The sequence below is a fragment of the Macrobrachium nipponense genome, chromosome 12 (genome assembly GCF_015104395.2).
Source record: "Macrobrachium nipponense isolate FS-2020 chromosome 12, ASM1510439v2, whole genome shotgun sequence".
Lineage (NCBI taxonomy): Eukaryota > Metazoa > Arthropoda > Malacostraca > Decapoda > Palaemonidae > Macrobrachium > Macrobrachium nipponense.
Genome location: NC_087205.1, coordinates 45,378,580 through 45,401,477, shown reverse-complemented (window position 1 = coordinate 45,401,477; position 22,898 = coordinate 45,378,580). Strand labels below are relative to the sequence as shown.

General features: G+C 39.0%; 1 protein-coding gene across 8 annotated transcripts in view; it reads left to right on the top strand.

Moving 5' to 3' along the window:
• LOC135224510 (myb-like protein P) overlaps nucleotides 1-22,898 on the top strand; it is an 871,197-nt gene that overhangs the window by 28,756 nt on the left and 819,543 nt on the right. For all 8 annotated transcript variants that reach the window (XM_064263552.1, XM_064263551.1, XM_064263553.1 and 5 more), the window contains exon 2: nucleotides 6,799-7,043. In XM_064263552.1, coding sequence (XP_064119622.1) covers nucleotides 6,799-7,043 — 245 coding nt within the window. The remainder of the gene's footprint in view (nucleotides 1-6,798; nucleotides 7,044-22,898) is intronic.

Genomic DNA, 22,898 nt, shown 5'->3' with positions numbered 1-22,898 from the left:
CAGTAATCACGAAGTCAGCTATGCTAACAGGTGGAACCAAGATGTAAATCATCTGCACGCAATTTGTTTCCCAAAATCCTTCTATTCTGTCCCTTCCCACCTCCAATGGTGGGATTCAGCTATATATATATATCTGACAGGTAAGTTTCATGAACAAAATGATATTGTTATGATACAATAAAGTTTGTTCATACTTACCTGGCAGATATATATAATCAAGTACCCACCCACCTCCCCTCAGGGGACAGTGGGAATAAAAATATGAATAGAAAATGGGAATGGTTCCTGATACCCACCTCCCAGCGGCAGGAATGGGTACTAACCACCTGGCCGACCACTGCGTGTGCCGGAAGTTTTTGAAATTCTGTCGGACTTCAGAAAATACAGCTATATATATATCTGCCAGGTAAGTATGAACAAACTTTATTGTATCATAACAATATCATTTTCATATATAATTGTATACAAATCGCTCTGTGAGCAAAACGGTTAAAGCTAATGAGTGAATTTGTTCATGAAGCTTACCTGTCAGATATATATATATACCTGTATTCTCCGAAGTCCGACTGAATTTCAAAACTCCCGGCACATGCAGTGGACGGACAGGTGGTTAGTACCCATTCCCGCCATTGGGAGGCAGGTATGAGGAACCATTCCCATTTTCTATTCAGATTTTCTCTGTCGCCGGTACTGTCAACACCTGTTTTCAGTACCTCCCATCATTGGATTTTGGAACTTCTTTTGCTACTTGGGTATCCTGATTGACTTTTGGTTTTTGATATTGGATCTGTGGCTAGGCATACGCTAATTGTGGACTCTTTTGATTTTGGCTCGATTATTTCCTTTAACTAAGATGTCTGGGTCTAGTTCGACTAGCGCTAGAGTATGTTGTATGGAAGAATGTAAGGTGAGGCTACCGAAAGCTTTGGTAGACCCCCACACAGTGTGCGCAAGTTGTAGAAATCATGTGTATATGTTTGATGATCGTTGCAAGGAGTGTGAAAGTCTGTCTGATTCGGGTTGGAAGGCATACGAGTCCTATATACGTAAGTTAGTGTGATAGGATCAAGAGGTCTTCCTCCAGGAGTGTATCAGGCAGCATATGTCAGGGCAATAATGTTACACCTGCTACCCCTCCAGTAGAATTTATTCCTCCTAAACCTGTAATGCCTTTGGGCCCTGCAGCAGTGTCTGTGGAGGGTAATGCCCTTTCTATGATTCTGGAATCTTTACGAAGCCTAGAATCAAAAGTGCTTGCTTTGGAAAGTCTTAATAGTGCAGTGAGGTGTAGTGTAATGCCCCTAGTGTTGTGGAGGGGGCGTCAGATCGGCCTTATAATGCCTCTAGGCCTGGACCTCTGTCTGACTCCCAGGACCCAGGGAGATGGCATGTCGAAAGCCGAAGGAGGGTTACGAGGAACCCTAACCGATCTGACGTCCCTTCGGCAGGACCTGTGGACACTTCACAGGCTGCCAAAGATCATGCTCAAATCTTGAAAGATTGCTTTTCATCATCAGAGACGTCCTCCCCGCGCAGGAGTTGGAGCTCTCGGAAGGTCTCGCACCCTCTGAAGAGAACTAAGACGCTAGATGTCGCACAGGCGGCCGTCGTCTTTGGTTCCTCTGAGGAGAACGCTTGACGTCCATTAGCTCCTTCTGCTTTGCGGTCGTCTCCTGAGCAATTTGAAGACTTTCCGCCGCAAAAGAGAGCAAAGATGCAAGATGTCGCACAGGCGGCCGTCATCTTTGGTCTCGGGGAGGAGGACGCTTCACGTCCTTTATCTCCTCCTGCTTTGCGAGCTTCGCAGGAGAGGACATCTTCCGACAAGGGTGCTTTTGAGCGCCCCGGTCGCTCTAGAGATAGAGCCATGGCGGTCCATGTGAGCAGAGGAGGGCTTCCCCTCGCCCCTCGTCTTCTCACAGGATCAGCCTTTCACCTGAGAAGGAAGGTTCTCCGTCAAAGAGGATCATTTCGTCTATACAACAACAACTTGACTCGTTGATTGCAGATAGAGAGGCAAAGCCGTATCGCAAAAGGAAGGATGATAAACTGCCAATCAAGAGGTCCAGGCAGTCCCCTTCTCCTTCTCCTCGCTCCTCTCTTTCTCCTGTTGCTTCACCCTCTAGATTTCGTGCACCTCCCCAGCAGTTGTCTAGAGAGCACGAGGATCATCTTCCCAAACGTGCTTCAGTCGAGAGAAAGAAACATAGTTACCCTCGGAGCAAGGATGGTTTGCAAGAGATTATGCAGAGTCAAGTAGCTCGCCGAGACGCCCCTCGCTCGTCTATGAGGGTCTCTCCGTCGGCTGCCAGATACGACACTAGTTTGGCAGCTAATCTGGACGCCAGGCGTGATGCTCGGCTGGACGCTCGGCTGGACGCCAGGCGTGACGCTTTGCTGGACGCTCGGCAGGACGCCAGGCGTGACGCTTTGCCAGACACTCGTATGGACGCTCAGCGTGACGCTTGTCTGGACTCTCGTCAAGATGATCAACAGGACGTTTTTCCAGACGCTCGCAGACGCTCGAAGGATATTTTGGACTCTACTCATCTGATTGACTCTCATCATGAAGGAGACTTGTCGGAGGAAGCAACTCGAGAACAATCTTCAACACCGGCGTCTTTGAATTATCAAGTCTTGGTGCGCTTACTCCGTGCTTCTTTTGAAGAAAAATTCCAACCTTCGGCCCCTCGTTCTCCTCCTTCTCAGTTGTCATCTTCGAAAGCCATCAAGACTCCAAGAATCGTGAAAATGGCTACTTCGCTTTCAACCAAGAGGGCTTTTAAGAAGATACATAATTGGATGGAGTCAAGAAAAGTCCAAAACAAGAATTCTTTTGCCCTGCCCCCGTCAAGGCTTACAGGCAAGGCAGGCGTTTGGTATGAGACAGGGGAGGACGTCGGACTAAGAGCTCCCTCATCTGCCCAAGGTGACTTCGCCACCCTGGTGGACGCACCGAAGAGATCCCTTTATTCATCACCAAAGGTGTCTTGGACTCCTCCTGAAATAGACCACCATCTTAAGGGACTCTTCCGTACGATAGAAGTGTTTAATTTTTTGGACTGGTGTTTAGGGGTCCTGGATACACAGTCACATGGTCCTGATTCGATTAGCCTGGAGCTGTCCAGCGTTCTTGCATGTATGGACAAGGCCGTCAGGGATGGTTCTGAAGAGCTAGCTTCGCACTTCTGTACAGGAATCTTGAAGAAGAGAGCGCTCTACTGTAGTTTTACTGCGAAGGCGGTCTCTACCTCACAGAGGGCAGAATTGCTGTATGCCCCTCTTTCGAACCATCTCTTTCCCCAGGCTATGGTCAAAGATCTGGCCGTCAGCCTGCAAGAAAAGGCGACCCAAGACCTCCTAGCTCAGTCTTCGAGACGTACGGCAGTCCCTTCGACGTCTTCGCTAATGCAAGCTCCTAAGAAGCAGAAGCCCTTTTGAGGTGGAGCATCCTTGAGGCCGCCTTCTCGAGGAAGAGGCCTTTCCAGAGGCAGAGCCCCTTCTAAGCTCAAGGGTGAGAAATGAAACAGCAGTCCTTCAGTCACCGGTAGGAGCCAGGCTTCGTTTATTCTCAAAAGCCTGGAGAGAGAGGGATGCAGATAGCTGGTCGCTCAACATCATCGAGAGGGGATACAAGATACCTTTCTTGAAGCCTCCCCCACTGTGCACGACACCCAGGGATTTATCACCTGTTTACCATCAAGAGAAGCAGCAGATTCTATACGATCTGCTTGAGCAAATGCTCGAAAAGAGAGCGGTGGAACAGGTCGTAGACCTGGAATCCCAGGGCTTCTACAACAGGTTGTTCCTGGTGCCGAAACAGTCGGGAGGTTGGCGACCAGTCTTGGTTGTAAGCAGTCTGAATCTTTTCGTGCAGAAACAGATATTCAAAATGGAGACACCTCGGTCAGTTCTTGGGACCTTAAGACCAGGCGATTGGTTGGTGTCATTAGATCATCAAGACGCCTATTTTCACATCCCGATTCATCCCCAGTTGATGAAGTATCTGCAGTTTGTCCTGAAGGGGACAGTTTACAAATTCAGGGCGCTTTGCTTCGGATTGAGCACGGCCCCGAATATCTTCATGACTCTTATGAAGAACGTGGCGAGGTGGCTTCATCTTGCAAACATCAGAATCTCTATGTACCTGGACGACTGGTTCATTCGTGCCTCCTCGCAAACGCGGTGTCTGAAGGACCTTCAAGCAACTTTAACTTTGGCGAAGTCCCTGGGACTTCTGGTGAATTTCGAAAAGTCACAGCTGACCCCAACACAGTGCATCTTATATCTGGGGATTCAGATGGATTCAGTGGCTTTTCGAGCTTTTCCGTCCCAGGGACGTCAGCAGCAAGGCTTAGACAAAGTGTCAGCCTTCCTAAGGAAAGAATCATGCTCAGTGAGGGAATGGATGAGTTTGCTGGGGACCATTTCCTCACTGGAGAAGTTTGTTTCCTTGGGGAGACTACACCTCAGGCCTCTCCAGTTCTTCCTGCAGGACAATTGGAAGGACAAGAAGAATCTGGATACGATTTTGGAAATATCGAAAGAGGTAAAGCATCACTTAAAGTGGTGGCTTGATCCGGTGAAGCTGTCGGAGGGTGTTTCTCTCAAGCTTCAGAGCCCCGACCTAGTGTTGTTCTCCGACGCGTCCACTACGGGGTGGGGAGCAACACTGGGTGGGGAAGAAGTGTCAGGCACCTGGGGAGGGGAACAGGTGTCCTGGCATATAAACCTCAAAGAGATGGCACCATCCTTTTGGCGCTCCAGTTCTTGCAAGAAAAAGTTTCTCCTCACATAGTCCAGGTCAACTCGGACAACACCACAGCTCTGGCTTACATCAAGAAACAGGGAGGAACACATTCTCGGTCCCTGTTCGCTCTGGCAAAGGAGATCTTGTTGTGGGCAAAAACACGGGACGTCACAATCCTTACGAGGTTCGTAGCAGGAGTAGAGAACGTCCGAGCAGATCTCCTCAGTCGGCAAGGTCAACTTCTGCCAACCGAGTGGACCCTTCACCAGGATGTATGCCAAGAGCTTTGGGGGTTGTGGGGACGTCCTCTCGTAGACATCTTTGCGACGTCCAGGACGAAGAGACTTCCGCTCTACTGCTCCCTGGTGCTCGATCCAGGGGCAGTGGCGATAGACGCCCTTCTCTGGGACTGGACGGGGATGGACCTGTACGCCTTTCCCCCGTTCAAGATCCTGGGGGAGGTTCTAAGGAAGTTTGCAGCGTTGGAAGAGACGAGAATGACGTTGATCGCCCTGTTCTGGCCTGCGAGAGACTGGTTCACAGAGGTCATGGCCTTCGTAGTAGACTTCCCGAGGAGGCTTCCATTAAGGATAGATCTACTCAGACAGCCCCACTTCGAGTCAGCTACCAAGTCCAACCATCAGTGCGAGCACAAACTTCAAGTAGTCTACACGTTTGATTTCACCTCTGACATTCGCTTGTTTTACGTATGTTTCGGCAAGAATTTCATCATGCCAATGAGGAAAAGACAAGGAAAACATCTCGCTAACATACAGATGAAGAAAAATCGCTCAACTATTATTACAGAATATCATAATATACGCGTAGTTAGTGAAGAGAGAGGGGAGGCTTGCGTAGTAACGCCCCCGTCTTGCTTGACAGCACACGTCACACTGTGCCCAAGGCTACGATCTTTGAGCAGAGATATCTCCATTTATGATAAATAACAAAGTTTTGGTTTTTTAATACCCAAAATGGAATATGAAATTCAAAATAATCATGATTTATTAAATTGTCTTTGTAAAAAGAGAGTACACGTTTGAGTTTCACCTCTGACATTCTCTTGCATTTACGTTTGTTTATCTTTGTTTCGGCAAGAATTTCATCGTGCCAAAGAGGAAAATACAAGGAAAACATCTTGCTAACATACAGAAGAAGAAAATTCGCTGTAATAAGCCGAGTTAGTGAAGGGGGGAGAGAGCGTTGCGTAGGAAGGAGTGCCCCTTCTTGCCTCAAGCAGTACCCCAGGCTACGATATATGAGCAAAGGGATCATCATTTATGATTAAATTATAAGTAAAATAGTTTTGGTTTATTAATACACAAAAAAGAAATATACATTCATAATTCATTATTTATTAACATTGTCTTTATAGAAATACGAAGGACCGTATCTCAAAACTATACTTATTGACCTTCAAAATCTATCTCCTCACTTAGTTTTAAAGCTATAACATTGGAATTTGGTATATAACTCAGAAAGACATTATAGAAAAATCAAATGAAGCCCTTTTTTCCAATTTTTTTTTTGTATTTTTTTTTATACATTTTTTTCTCCTGATTTATAGGGTTTATTTTTTTACCATAGTGATAAATTCATATCTAGCAAAAAAAAATGACTTTTAGAAAATTTGATTGGAGGTCTATATCAGGTCTATATATGGTAGTAATCCAAGGTCTTAATATTAAATATCAAGGGAGGAGATAGAATTTGAAAAATGGTTATTTTCGGGATAAATCGCCCTGGCGTCACAAAACCGAAGGTCAGAGGCGAAAATCATATGCGGTTTGGAGATGTCCCAAGTCACCTTATTAAGTGGTATGAATATCAGTCCTGTCCTTAAAAAATGGCATTAGCCGGCTGGCCCCTTTAAGTTCTCATTAATAAAAGCTCACTTGCAGAAAGTTGTCATAATTTTTTAATATTAGATGCTGGAGGTTTTCTTAATGCTTTATGAATTTATATTTAGGACACTTAATTTATGCAGTAAGACAATTCATAGAGATGTTAGTTTTGTGCATGTTATGGAAAGATTCTGCATTTTTCAGGTGGGAATGATGGGAGCCTTGAGACGTGGTCAAATCAGCAAGATCAGATGGAAGAAGAGGATGGAAATGGTGGAGGAGGGGATGAGGAGTCACCAGCTGTTAATCCGAAGACTGAAGAAGTTGATACATCAGAGTCCCCATCACCCTCACCTTCATGTAATGATGATCCTTCTCCGTCTGGAACTGCACAATCTTCTAAAGCATCCTCTCCTCAAAATGTTTCACGGCTTTATTGTTACTCAAGGGTTGGTATTTCAAGATTTTATTATGATACAATGCGTCCTCGACTTATGGAGTGAGATCCGTTCCAGCACTGCACCGATCTCACACTGGAATTTGATTTTTGCCGTAAGTCAGTTTTCACCTTTAACAGTGCTTATGGCTCCGTAACTTGAGTTTTGGTTCAAGTTACAGCACTGTAAGCACTGTTAAATTGATACCTAGTTTTGCAGTTTGCACTGTCTTGGGGCCGTAACTTGATGCAACATCAAGTGACAGCATTGTAAAACGCTGTTAACTGTGCTAAAAAAGCACCAGAAGATCGAATTGGCGTAAGTCAAGGATGCATTGTAGTTTTATCATAAAATATTAAGGAAGTATTTCACATTTATCAGTAAGTAATGGAAAGACACTCTCTCTCTCTCTCTCTCTCTCTCTCTCTCTCTCTCTCTCTCTCTCTCTCTATCTCTCTCTCTCTCGTCTCACTCTCTCTCTCTCTCTCTCTCTCTCTCTCTCTCTACTCTCTCTCTCTCTCTCTCTCTCTCATGTTAAAAATCTAGAGTACGACAAGAACACTGGGAAGCCTTTCAAGAGGAATACACAGAAAAGCGTTCAAGATGTATACCATTAAGGAAAATACTAACAAATGGCAACCTTCAGCCTAAGTGGTTCAACAGAGAAATTAAAAATACAATAAGAGAAAGACAAATTGCACAAATCGGTGAACCTACACCCAACACCAGTAGAAGCAAACAGGCATAAAGAACTCTGTAGATTAATGGACAAATAGTAAGAAATGCAAAGATAAATGAGGATAAGAGAGTTTCATCAATCTGTAAAGAAAATCCCAAAGAATTCTTTGCGCATGTTAATAGTAGAAAACCAATAAAAGATTGGATAGGTCCCCTTAGGGAAAATAGAGGTAACCTGGTGAACTCAGACTTGGAAAAAGCAGTTATTGAATAAGTTTTTTTTACTATTGTATTCACAATTGAAGACACCACCTCAATACCAGAACCTGCTATTAAATATGAAGGGAACTGTTGGACAAAATAATATTTACAGAAGAGGACGTTAAAAACAAAATATAAAAACAAAATAGTAGACAAAAGTCAAAATCTGGCCTGGATGGGATTTATCCAAGAGAAATTAAAGAACTAAAAGAAGAGATAATTTCTCACATATATAAACTCTACAGAAAGAGTGCTAAACAAAGAAAGGCACCAAAAGGATGGAAACTAGTTATTGTGCCCCCAGTTTACAAAAAAAGTCCAAGAGAAGTGCCGGGAAATTATAGACCAATATGTCTAACGTTGGTCATTTGCAAGATTTTTGAGTCCATCATTGCAGATCGAATTGTGGATCACATAGATAGAAACAAATTATTGTTAAACAGTCAACACGGTTTCAGACAAAACTGATTATGCCTATCAAAACTCTTGGAGTTTTTCATAACATGCTTGGTATTTACAACAGTGGTAGAGCAATAGATATACTCTACTTAGATTTCCAAAAGGCCTTTGACAAAGTCCCACAAGAAACTGATGATAAAGTATGAGCTTTAGGAATTGTAGGAGAAACAGCAGACTGGGTCGAAGACTGGCTATTTTTTTTAGAAAACAGAGTCATAATAAATGGTGAAGAATCAGAATGAGCAGATGTAACAAGTGGAGTTCCCTAGGGTTCTGTCCTTGGTCCTCTCTTGTTTTTTTTATTTACATTAATGACATTGATATAGGCTTAGCTAGCAGGATAGCCAAATTTGCAGATGACACCAAACTATGTGTAAACCCAGCAGACCCAGATGCAGTGGAAAGTTTAAGAAATGATCTAATGAAAAGAGTGGAAAAAAAGTGGCAAATGCCTTTTAACGTAGATAAGTGCAAAGTTTTACAAATAGGAACAAACAACCCTCATGCCAGCTACATGCTGCTTGGGTATGACATGAGTAGTGTAGAACAAGAGGAGGACCTTGGAGTCATTATTACCAAGGACTTAAAATCCCCAAAAGTGCATAAAAGCTGAAAAGGCGGCACAGAAACTAGTGGGATACATAAAAGAGGAAGTTCAAATAAAGAAATAAAGAAATGGTGCTGCAGCTCTACACATCAATAGTTAGACCCCAACTTGAATATGCAATACAGGTTTGGGCACCAACACTAAGAAAAGACATAAATAGATTAGAAGGAGTACAAGCAAAGTTAATTCCATCCATCAGGCAAAGAGGTTACCGAAGACGACTAGAGAGCCTGAAGATGTATGGCTTAGAAGCACAACGATTACGAAGACAAGTAATAGAAACATTTAAAATACTGAAAGGCATAACAAAAGTATACAGTAACCTATTTACATGAAACGAAAACTAGACAAGAAATAACAGGTGGGAACTAGAACTGAAGAGATAGAACATCTCACTGTGGGAACTTATTTACATACAAGATATGTGAGACTGGGAATAAATTGCCACCAGAAGTTGTAAATAGCAACAGTGTGGAAAAGTTTAAAAGAAAGCTAGACAAAATCATTAGGACACTGTGAATGCACAGATGAGTGAGCACACGATGTCTCCTCAGATGAACTAACATCTTTTAGACATCCTAATCCTTGTAACTCCTTGTAGCTAGCTCTCTCTCTCTCTCTCTCTCTCTCTCTCTCTCTCTCTCTCTCTCTCTCTCTCTTTTGCTGTTACACCATCCTAACCCTTCCCTCCATCCCACAACCCCGACAAATACACAGCACCAACTGTGAGGGTGGGCAGCACCCTGAAGACAACCTTAATTGGGCCTTCAGCATTTCGTAGGTCACAGTTGTCTTTTAGTTGGCGAGCCATTCTGCAATCTGCTCGAAGACATTGTCTAGCAGGAATTCGAGGACAGTGTCAGCTTTGTGGGATGAAGAGGAGATCTTAGACCTCTGGGTTGTAGGTTGTGAAGGGTGGTAGTCAGATGTTTGCTGCTTCAGCGTTGTCGCTGGGTGGGCTGGTGGTGGTGGTGGTGTCTGTCATCTTCAGGGGTCACGAGTATAACAAGGCAGTGAGTAAGAGACAGGTTTAAGGTATTCAGATTTACAGACACAAAATCTCTTGACCGGTCAAGAACTCTTGCAAGTGGAAAAGTAGAAATAGACATTAGAGTAAAATAGAGGGTTGTTTATATACAGTTAGATGAGTTTTATCACACCTGAACAATGGCTAACAATTAAATATACAAAATAGGAAGAGGTTTCAAATACATAGGGTTAGAAAGCTGCAATGCTTTACATGCACAGGCAGCCTCCAGTTATCGGCATATTAGTAATTACAGTTCTGACAAGGCATAGATATCTTCTGATAATTGCATAAAAGATTGCTGGAATCACGACTGCTGGATCTGTGTTTCCAGAGTCTTTACATCATATTGATTTGTTTTGAGGCAAGGTTGTCCTTGAGGGTCCTGGTTACAGCTTTGTACCTCACAGGCCAAACAAATTTTTTGGGATTGCATAGTATTTGATAGTATTCACTTGAATTGGAAAGCCCACATAACATACATGAAATCAAAATGTAAGATGAAATCAAAATGTAAGAGCATTAAAATAGTTGAAAAACTATCGAACACTACTTGGGGTGCTAATAGACATACCCTTACTATACTGTATAAAGCAACATTGCTATCTGTCATTGATTATGGAAGGGAAATGTGTCAGAATCAGAAGCAACACTGAAAACGTTGGATCCAATTCACAACAAAGGCCTTTGGATATGTTCAGGACCCTATAGATCATTACCAACCTCCTCTTTACAAGTTGAATGTGGCGAACTACCATAAAGTTAGTAGCAGGGAATTCAGACAAGTGATTCTCCAACAAAAATTTATTTGAATGAAGTGATATGTATGTGTGAGTGACTTACCCAGTAATTATATAGCTATATAGTGGTCCCCCGATATTTGTGCGGGATGCATACCAGATATGGGAGGCTCACTGTAATTTCCACGTAACAGCAGCCTAAATTCAAATTTCATTCATAGCGCTTAGATTGCTCAGTGTAGGTATGCGTACAGTGCTGACCCCTAAGAGCAATTTTAAGAATGACTTGGCTAATCACCTAATTCTGTTTTCTGCCGCACCTGACTAAACACAGTGCTTACAGCAGTGTTCATGTTTTCCGTTTATATGACCAGATTTCTTCACCACTTTCAATTTTCTGTTTTTTTTACATCACTTGGACCTTCCTGTTTGCTTACTACTAAAGCCTCTTTAAAAAATAACTATCCAAGGAAGATTGTTTCTGCCTGCTTTTCAAAATGTTCCTGAAATGACTCTGGCAAACGTCATCAAACTGCGCAAGCATACGACCTATGTAAGCCTTTTTGCGGTGTCTTCTACAAATGATTGCACTTTATGAAAAGCAGCTTGAACATCCTTGATTTCTGCCGTTGTCATAGGGTCCTCCTCCTCCTCCTCGCCACTGCTAGACAACTCTTCTTGAACAACGTTATGTTGCATGGCCTCCAACTCCTTCAGGTCATCCGTCGTAAGCTCCTCTTGCTGCTCCTCGAAAAGGTCATTGATGTCGTCCTCGTCGACGACCAGCCCCATGGACTTGCCGAGTGCAACGATCTCGTCAAGATCTGGTTGAGAAACAGTTTCGGGATCGTCAACTGTTTCTGAATCTGCATCAGCTTCACCCACATCGAATCCCTCGAAGTCTCAGGCAGATACAGCATCAGGCCAGAGTTTTCTCCACGAAGAATTCAAGCTTCGCCTCGAAACCTCCTGCCAAGCTTGATCGATGAGTCAGATGCATATCACGACATTGAACTACTGCTTCCAAAAGTCACGCAAGGTGAGGTTTGTGGTATCAGTGATGTTTAAACATCTCTTGAAAAGATGTTTCGTATACAGCTTCTTGAAGTTTGATATCACTTGCTAGTCCCTGGGCTGGAGGAAGGGTAATGTTTGGCGGAAGATAAAGAACCTTGATAAAAGAATACTCCGCTAGGATATCTTTCTTGAGGCCAGGAGGGTGAGCAGTGGCATTGTCCAAAAACAGCAGACATTTCAGAGGGAGGCGCTTCTCTTCCAAGAATTTCTTCACTGTCGGGCTGAAACACAGATTTACCCATTCGGTGAACAAAAGTCTCGTTACCAGGCTTTCGCATTAGCCCTCCACACCGGAAGCTTCTCCTTTAGCACTTTGTTGGCCTTGAAGGCTCGAGGAGTCTCGGAATGATAGACAAGTAGGGGCTTCACCTTACAATGCCCACTGGCTTTGGAACAAAGTGCAAGTGTAAACCTGTCTTTCATAGCCTTATGCGTGATGTACGTCCGATGAGGCATTTTTTTCCAGAAAAGGCCAGTCTCGTCACAGTTGAAGACTTGCTGAGAACTGTAGCCTTCGTTGATCGTCATTGTGTCGAACGTCTTAATAAAGGCTTCGGCTGCTTTCGTGTCCAAGCTGGCAGCCTCCCCATGCTGCACCACGGAATGGACGCCAGTCTGTTTACGGAATTTATCAAACCACCCCCGAGAAGCCTTGAAGTCTGGGGTTGCCATCGATGTCCCTTCTCCTCTGTCGTCTTCAGCCTGGGCAATCAGATCACCGAAAATGGCACTGGCCTTCTGGCAGAGTGCCGTCTCGGTTATCGTACTGCCAGCGATTTCTTTTGTCTTTAATCCATACAAGAAGCAGCCTCTCCATCTCATCATGCACATGGCTCCTCTTGTTGGACAAAATAGTCGCCCTTTGAAGGTGTAACTGCACTTATGGCTTCCTTCTGCTTAAGGAAGGTGCCTATTGTTGACGGATTTCGGCCGTATTCCTTAGCGATTTCACTCAACCGCATGCCAGCTTCATACTTTTTAATTACCTCCATCTTTGTCTCCATAGAAAGCATCCTCTTCTTTCCGTGAACTTCAGCAACATTCTTGGGACCCATGGCTAATAACGTAAGTTAATTAACCCTTAAACGCCTAAGTGGTATATCAAAAATAGTCTCCCGTGTGCCGGGGGGGGGTCTCGTAGTGAGCGCGGAAGCAGAATTGTTTTTTTTTTTTTAATCACAGCGCACTTAGTTTCCAAGATTAAGTGTTCATTTTTGGCTCCTTTTTTTGTCATTGCCTGAAGTTTAGTATGCAACCATCAGAAATGAAAAAATTATCATTATTATATATAAATAATGCGATATATGATAGCGCGAAAACAAAATTTCATATATAATTTTATTCAAATCGCGCTGTGTGCAAAACGGTTAAAGGTAACGAGTTAAATTTTTTTTATTGTAATGTACACTAAATTGCGATCATTTTGGTACATAACACATTGTAAAACAATAAAAGCAACACAGAGAAAATATTATCAAAAAAGGATGCATGAATTCGTAACGCGCGGACGTAAAAAAATATTTTTTTTTTTAAATTTACCATAAATCTAAATATTGTCCTAGAGACTTCCAATTTGTTTCAAAATGAAGATAAATGATTGAATATTACTATACTGTAAGAGTTTTAGCTTAAAATTGCAGTTTTCGACCATATCTGACGAGTTAAAGTTGACCGAATGTCGAATTTTTTTAATATATTTTTTTTATATGCAATTATTTCAAAAATGAGAAAAGCTACAACCTTCAAATATTTTTTGTTATATTCTACATTAAATTGCACACATTTTCATATATAAAACTTTATGAAACGCCTAATATGAAAGGGAGCAAATATTAGGAGAATGCGATGTACGCATTTCGGAGATTTGCGGCGGAGAATCGGCGCACGGAGGGAAGGAAAAAGTTTTTTTCAAAAATTCACCATAAATCTAAATATTGTGCTAGAGACTTCAAATTTGCTTCAAAATTAAGATAAATGACTGAATATTACTAGACTGTAAGAATTTTTGCTTACAATTACGTTTTTTTACCATTTCGGGTCAGTCAAAGTTGGCCGAACGTAGTTTTTTTTCTAGTTATCGTGATTTATATGCAATTATTTAAAAAATGAGGAAAGCTACAACCTTCAAATATTTTTGTTGTCTCTCTCTCTCTCTCTCTCTCTCTCTCTCTCTCTCTCTCTCTCTCTCTGGTTCGATATTCTTTCTCCCTCTTTCTTTTGCTCGATATATATATATTTATATTTTCTTTCGTCTTTTCATTAATAATAATTTTTTGGGGAAAATTTTTGTAGAATTCATGATATTAAATTGTATATGGTCCCGTGTTTTTTCAAAATGTACTGTTTTATGGAAGAATAACTTGTTTACTGCGTGTATCCTTCAAGATGTGGCTACCCTCAGGCGGCTCCTTTCTGTAGAGTGAAAACCGCCCTTATTGCTAATCTTGTAGTGTCAGTTTGGATATTAAGCCTTCTTTTGACTATGTTGTTCTCTGTAAAATCAGTTTGCCTTCAGTAAAATGGCTAATCCGTTCCAAGCCCTCCAAAAACACCCCAGTAAATTATATTTCTAGGCCTAAAACACATGTTCTAGGGTTACGACGCCGATCCGACAGAAGAAATACGACTCCAAAAAGGCAAAATACTGTAATATTCAACTGCATGTAATGTTCAACCCCATTTTTACTGCATATATTAGGACTTTAGCATATGTCCCTTAGCAATAAGCCTAGCCTATGTTAGCGGTTGCTACTGTAGCCTAGTCTATGATTCTGACATCTAAACCTAAGAGCTAAAAGCTTAGAATATGCCAATAAAATGCATAAATAATCAGTATGTACTCATTTCAAATAATTATTAATTAATCATTAACTATAATACACAAACAAACAAAAAAAAACCTTCCAATCGATTGTTTACATTCAGCTCTTACCCGTCTTACCTCTTACGAGTACCGAACGAATGCCAAGCAATCATTTTTCCTAGCACACAGTAAGCCATAAATTTTCATTCTCTCTCTCCAACTAATGAAACTACCAAACAGTATAATAACCATTCATTTCTATTCTTTATTCTATCTTTACCTGATGGAGATACTGAGTTACTGAGAGCTATAATGAAACATACGTATACGTAACATAATAATAAAACAGAAGGAGAATTCTAAAAAATACGTATTTGTTGGCAGTCTGATTTATTTTATATTTTATGATATCTAATTCACAATTTTTTTTTATTAAATGTATTGCATGTACGTACGCATTTCAAATAATTATTAAGTAACCATTAACTATAATAAACAAACAAACAAAAAAGCTATCCAAACTTTTGTTACATCCAGCACTTACGAGTATCGAACGATCGCCAAGCAATCAACTTTACAGCAGTAAGCCATAAATTTTCATTATTTCTCTTTCAAACTACTGAAACTACCAAACAGTATAATAACCATCATTTCTATTCTTTATTCTATCTTTACCTAATGTTTTTTTTTTTTATTTATTAAAGTATTGCAGAATAAGTTTTTCAGTTTACAGCATCCTTTTACCAATAGAATACTTAAAGCACAAGGGGTAGATGCTGACCAATAGGAGAGCAGGATCTTATGGGGTGACTAGCATCAGAAACCAATGGGAGAGCGGGAGGATGGTGGCGAGTTTACTCAGTTGGCGGCGCAGGAGTTTGAAAATTGTTCTCGGTGGTCCGGGCAAATCTCGGGACTTTACAGCAACAACCTTTCGTATCTTGAAAACTTTTCGTATGTAGAGCTGTAAAATTTTTCGTATTTGCTTTCGTATCTCGAGTTTTTTGTAAGGTTGAGCCTTTCGTATGTCGAGGTACCACTGTATTTATACATAGCATCACGTTTTATTTATTTTGTGATCAAGTTATTCATATATGTATATATACATATATACTATATATATATACTATAATATCATATATATATATATAATATATATATATATATATATATACATATATATATAGATATATATATATATATATATATATATATATACACAGGCAGTCCTGGGTTACGACGGTGTCGGCTTACGACGTTCTGAGGTTACGACGCTTGTCAAAAGACGTTATTTCCAGGGTTACGACGCATGTTCCAGGGTTACGACGCCTACAACGCTCATCTGGGAGATGAAATATGACACCAAAAATGCAAAATAATCAATATTTGAAGGTTTTTTTGATGAAAAATGCCATAAGAATGCATTTTACATAGTTTTCAATGCACCCAAAGCATTAAAAGTAAGGTTTTCTTAGGATTTTTGACGATGTTCTCAAGAACGGAACCCTCGTCGTAACCCGGGGACCACCTGTATATATATATATATATCACACATATCCACAGGTGAAAAATAAGAGACAGGGTGTAGGTCCTGACCGGTTTCGGCTTTATTTTCAAGCCATTGACAAAGGACTGATACATAGTATTAGAATTCCCAAGTATATATACTACAAAGACAGTACTGACGAACATACACAGAACAGTTTGAGACTGCAGATCCACCCACAGGCAGGTGTCAAGGTAGGAGTGGCTTTCAAAAATCATTAGGCTAAAATTTAACAATAAATTCTCAAGGGAGTACTACCGCTTAGGGTAACAAGTCCACACCTGACAGGTGTCAGGGAGGCGGGGTTGAACATCTCATTACCACTACTGCCCCCTTTACTGTGTTTACAAATATAATAATCCTATTTTTCATATATCTCTACAGCTAACCTTAAAATTTTAAACAGTTTACAATTTCAAATTTCTTTTGATATTAAAGGATCAAGTTTATACATTCCTTGACTGATGTTCATATTATTGTTGTAACTTTCTTTTATAAAACTAGATTCAATGATATTCCTTTCCAATGCATTATTAGAACACACCAGCTTTTTTGCCCCTTCCCAGTTAATAGCATGATTGTTCTCACTAACATGTACAAATATACCACTATTTCCCTGTGCATATCTCACACATTGTTTATGTTGTTCTATTCTTTTTTCCAGTGCTTTCCCCTTTGTTTGACCAATGTAAAAGTTGTCACAAGACTTACACGGGATTTTATATACACATCCTTTAGCATTGTCAGGGGAGTTCTTAATAAGTACCTGTTTCATTGTTTTATTGTTTTTAAAAACTACATTAACACCAAAATTCTTCAGGAGATGTGGGATATCTTTCATATTACTATTATAAGGTAGTACAAGCAAATTTTTGTTGTTGTAAGGTTCTTTTTGGATTTGATACATGGTCTTTTTTGCCGCTTTTAATGCATTGTTTAGTACATTATCTGATATTTCAGTTTCTTGCCTGTATTCTGAATCTTATCTATTTCCTCCATCTATATATTCTGGGCTAACATACCCGTAGTGCTCTTAAAAACATAGAAGCAAACACTGATATTTTAACCTTATTGTTTTGTCCAGAATAGAAATGTACATAGGAAGAAATATTAGTAGGTTTTCTGTAAACACTATACTTAAACCCACTACTATTTCTCCGTATGAGGACATCCAAAAGGGGTAGGCATTCATCTTTTTCTATTTCCATAGTAAATTTAATTGATGGTACTAATTGATTTAACCTGGCAAAAAAGTTATTTACATCTTCATTCCCTGGCCATACACAAATTATGTCGTCAACATATCTAAACCAAGGTACATTTGCGTGAATTATATTATTTAAAATTTTCTTTTCAAAAAAATTCCATATATAAAATTACTTAACACTGGGGACAGAGGGTTTCCCATTGCCATACCAAAATTTTGTGAGTAGAATTTTCCATTGAATTCAAATTTACAGTCTTTAACACATAATTTTATTAGTTCAATTAAGGTGCTTTTAGAAAATGGAATATCCAGTTGTTTGTTTTCTAATAATTCCGATAAAAACTCCAATAAATCATCAATAGGCACTTTTGTGAATAGAGATACTACATCGAAGCTCACAAGTCTCGATTCACTATTAACTTTTACACTATTTAGTTTATCTATCAGGTCCACATTATTCTTAATATTGGCATTAGAGATGTTACCTACCAATGGGTTAAGGATATCCACTAAATATTTTGCTAATTTATAAGATGCGGAACCCACTGAGCTGATAATTGGTCTGGCAGGGAAGTTTGCTTTATGGGTTTTTATCGTACCATACATATACGGTAGCGATGGGGAGGTCACACACACCTTCTTTATAAGACTTTCGTTACCTTTTAACAGATTTTTCACTTTTTTATTAAAACCACTATTCACACTTTCTATCGGGTTCTTATTTAATTCTTTATAAGTGCTATTACCACCCAAAAGACTTTCCATTTTTTCTATGTATTCATTTTTGTTTAAAATTACTATGGCACCTGATTTATCTGCTTTTGTCATGTGTATATCTTTATCTTTTTTCAGTTCATTGATGGCATTCATAAATCTTTTGGGTACGTTTGTGGTGTCTGACTTTTTCATGCTTCCATAAATCACTCCCTTAATTATGTTGACATCTTCACTAGTTAAATCACTATATTTTTCTAAGTTGCACAATCCTTACAACAACAAAAATTTGCTTGTACTACCTTATAATAGTAATATGAAAGATATCCCACATCTCCTGAAGAATTTTGGTGTTAATGTAGTTTTTAAAAACAATAAAACAATGAAACAGGTACTTATTAAGAACTCCCCCGACAATGCTAAAGGATGTGTATATAAAATCCCGTGTAAGTCTTGTGACAACTTTTACATTGGTCAAACGGGGAAAGCACTGGAAAAAAGAATAGAACAACATAAACAATGTGTGAGATATGCACAGGGAAATAGTGGTATATTTGTACATGTTAGTGAGAACAATCATGCTACTAACTGGGAAGGAGCAAAAAAGCTGGTGTGTTCTAATAATGCATTGGAAAGGAATATCATTGAATCTAGTTTTATAAAAGAAAGTTACAACAATAATATGAACATCAGTCAAGGAATGTATAAACTTGATCCTTTAATATCAAAAGAAATTTGTAAAACTGTTTTCAAATTTTAAGGTTTGGCTGTAGAGATATATGAAAAATAGGATTATTATATTTGTAAACACAGTAAAGGGGGCAGTAGTGGTAATGAGATGTTCAACCCCGCCTCCCTGACACCTGTCAGGTGTGGACTTGTACCCTAAGCGGTAGTATCCCTTGAGAATTTATTGTAAATTTTAGCCTAATGATTTTTGAAAGCCACTCCTACCTTGACACCTGCCTGTGGGTGGATCTGCAGTCTCAAACTGTTCTGTGTGTGTTCGTCAGTACTGTCTTTGTAGTTATATATAACTTGGGAATTCTTAATACTATGTATCAGTCCTTTGTCAATGGCTTGAAAATAAAGCCGAAACCGGTCAGGACCTACACCCTGTCTCTTATTTTTCACTGTGGATATGTGTGATAAATGAGTCACGTGCTAAAGTGATTATAATCATATAATATATATATATATATATATATATATAAAAACTAAAAAAAACATAATATATATATAATATATATCTATATATACACATATAGATATATATATATAATGGTATTTTTGGGTTAAGCAAAAAAAAATCTAACATTTAAATTTCAGTAATATTCAATCATTTATCTTCATTTTGAAACAAATTCAAAGTCTCTAGCACAATATTTAGATTTATGGTGAATTTTTGAAAAAAAAAACTTTTTCCTTCCCTCCGCACGCTGATTCTCCGCCGCAAATCTCCGAAATGCTTCTCGTAATATGTGCTCCATTTCATATTATCCGTTTCATAGAGTTGTATATACGAAAATGTGCGCAATTTCACACAACAATAAATAATTCATGGTCGTTGCTTTTTCATTTTTGGGATATTTGCATATAAATCACGATAAATAGAAAAAAATCAACAATCGGTCAACTTTGACTTGACCGAAATGGTAAAAAAAACGCAATTGTAAGCTAAAAACTCTTACAGTCTAGTAATATTCAATCATTTATCTTCATTTTGAAACAAATTCGAAGTCTCTAGCACAGTATTTTGATTTATGTAGCACAATATTTCGATTTATAATGAATTTTTGAAAAAAAAAAAACACTTTTCCTTCCCTTCCCGCGTAGATTTTCCGCCGCAAATCTCCGAAATGCTTACGTCACATTCTCGTCATATTTGCTCAGTTTCATATTAGCCGTTATATAGCGTTTCATATATGAAAATATGCGCAATATCATGTAGAATACAACCAAAAATAATTGAAGGTCGTAGCTTTTCTTATTTTTGAAATATTTGCATATAAATCCCGATAAATGGAAAAAATAAACGTTCGGTCAACTTTGACTCAACCGAAATGGTCGAAAAACACAATTGTAAGCTAAAGCTATTATAGTCTAGTAATATTCAATCATTTACCTTCATTTTGAAACAAATTTGAAGTATCTAGCACAATATTTCGATTTATGGTGAATTTTTGAAAAAAACTTTCCTTCCCTCTGCGCGCAGATTCTTCGCCGCAAATCTCCGAAATGCTTACGTCGCATTCTTGTAATATTTGCTCCATTTCATAGCATTGTATATATGAAAATGTGCGCAAATTCATGTAGAATACAACAAAAAATAATTGATGGTCGTAGCTTTTCCAATGTTTTAAATATTTGCATATAAATCACGATATATAGAAAAAAATTGAAGTTTGGTCAATTTTAACTCTACCGAAATGGTCGAAAAACGCAATTGTATGCTAAAAACTCTTGCATTCTAGTAATATTCAATCATTTATCTTCGTTTTGAAACAAATTTGAAGTCTCTAGCACAATATTTCGATTTATGGTGAATTTTTGAAAAAAACTTTTTCCTTCCCTCCGCGCACGGATTCTCCGCCGCAAATCTCTGAAAGGCTTACGTCGCATTTTCGTAATATTTGCTCCGTTTCATATTAGCCGGTTCATAGAGTTTTATATATGAAAATGTGCGCAATTTCATGTAGAATACAAAAAAAAATAATTGAAAGTTGTAGCTATTCTCATTTTCAAAATATTTTCATATAAATCATGATTAATAGAAATAATTCGACATTCGGTCAACTTTGACTCGACCGAAATGGTAAAAAAACACAATTGTAAGAGGATCGACAAAGGTAGCTGAAATATCGAAGAAAATACAGGAACTAAGGCTTCGATGGTATGGACACCTGTTACGAAGGGAGGAACGTCATGTTGGAAGACATACGATGGAAATGGAAGTGCGGGGTAGAAGGAAGAAGGGAAGACCAAGAAAGAGATGGCGTGATTGTGTGAGGGAAGATATTGAATTGAAAGGTATAAATGAGAACGAGGCACAGGACAGAAATCGATGGAGATGACTCATTTGCAATGGCGACCCCATATAAAAATGGGTTTGAGCTAGGAAGAAGAGGAGTAAGCTAAAACTCTTACAGACTAGTAATATTCAATCATTTATCTTCATTTTGAAACAAATTTGAACTCTCTAGGACAAGATTTTGATTTATGGTGAATTTTTGAAAAAAACTTTTTCCTTCCCGCCGCGCACCGATTCTCCGCCGCAAATCTCCGAAATGCCTTCTTCGCATTCTCGTAATATTTGCTCCGTTTCATATTAGCCATTTCATAGAGTTTTATATATGAAAATGTGCTTAATTTCATTTAGAATACAAAAAATAAAAAATAATTGAAGGTCGTTGCTTTTCTCATTTTTGAAATATTTGCATATAAATAACGATAAGTAAAAAAATTTGACATTTGGTCAACTTTAACTCGACCGAAATGGTAGAAAAATGCAATTGTAAGCCAAAACTCTTACAGTCTAATAATATTCAATCATTTATCTTCATTTTAAAACAAATTGGAAGTCTCTAGAACAATATTTCGATTTATGGTAAATTAAAAAAAAAAAAAAAATTTTTTACTCTTGCACGTTACAAATTTATTGATCATTTTGTGATAATATTTTCTCTGTGTTGCTTTGATCATTTTACTATGTGTTATATACCAAAATGATCGCAATTTACTGTACAATACAACTAAAAAAATTTACTTGTTACCTTTAATCATTTTGCTCACAGCACAATTTGTATACAATTATATATGAACTTTTTTTTCGCGCTGTCATATATCCCAATATTTATATATGATAATGATATTTTTTTTCATTTCTGATGGTTGCATACTAAACTTCAGGCAATGACAAAAAAACGAGCCAAAAACGAACTTTTAATCTTGAAAACTATGCTGTGATTTAAAAAAAAAAAAAAAAAAAAATTCCGCTTCAGCGCTCACTCCTGAACCCCGTCAGCATACGAGAGACGATTTTTAAAATACTGCTTCGGCATTTAAGGGTTAATCTCATTAAACTTAATGTTATTTGAAAACTAGTACTGTATATTATTATTTCACCATAAAATGTAGTAATGCCCTTGAAGATATACTGTATACATAAACTTCCATGCCAAACAGAGGGCGAGAGTTACCACTATGACATGCGTATCTCATGTGGCAAGATTTACCTTTGGGAATTTTTTTTTTTTTTTATATAAGTATCTTACCAAGTAATTACAAGCTATAGTTTTCTCACACAGCTGCCTTAAAATTTAAAATTCACCATAACTATTCAACTGTTTAGTCAAGGTGACTTGAAGCTCTGTTCACTTTCACGGCAAAGAGTGGAGCAATATGGCAGAGCTCAATTGTTTTACTGCCAGCGTCCGACCAACATTGTTCGTTCTTGAAGCCTACCGGCATCATTTGTTTGGTGATGTACTCGGAATTTGTCGTAACTTTCTAGATCATTGGCATCGCTATTGATATTTTCCCTCAGGAGTGTCAGATACTAGTTCTTCCAGCTTTTGTAGTGAAGAATGTAAGACGAGGTTAGTTAAGTTGTCAGCCAACTCTCATACTGGATGTGTCAAATGTAGAGGACACGATTGTGGTATTGAGAATACCTGTGTTGAATGTCAAGACTGGGATGAAAAGAAGTGGAAAGCTTCAGAATCTTATTAGCTTAAGCTATGAAGGAA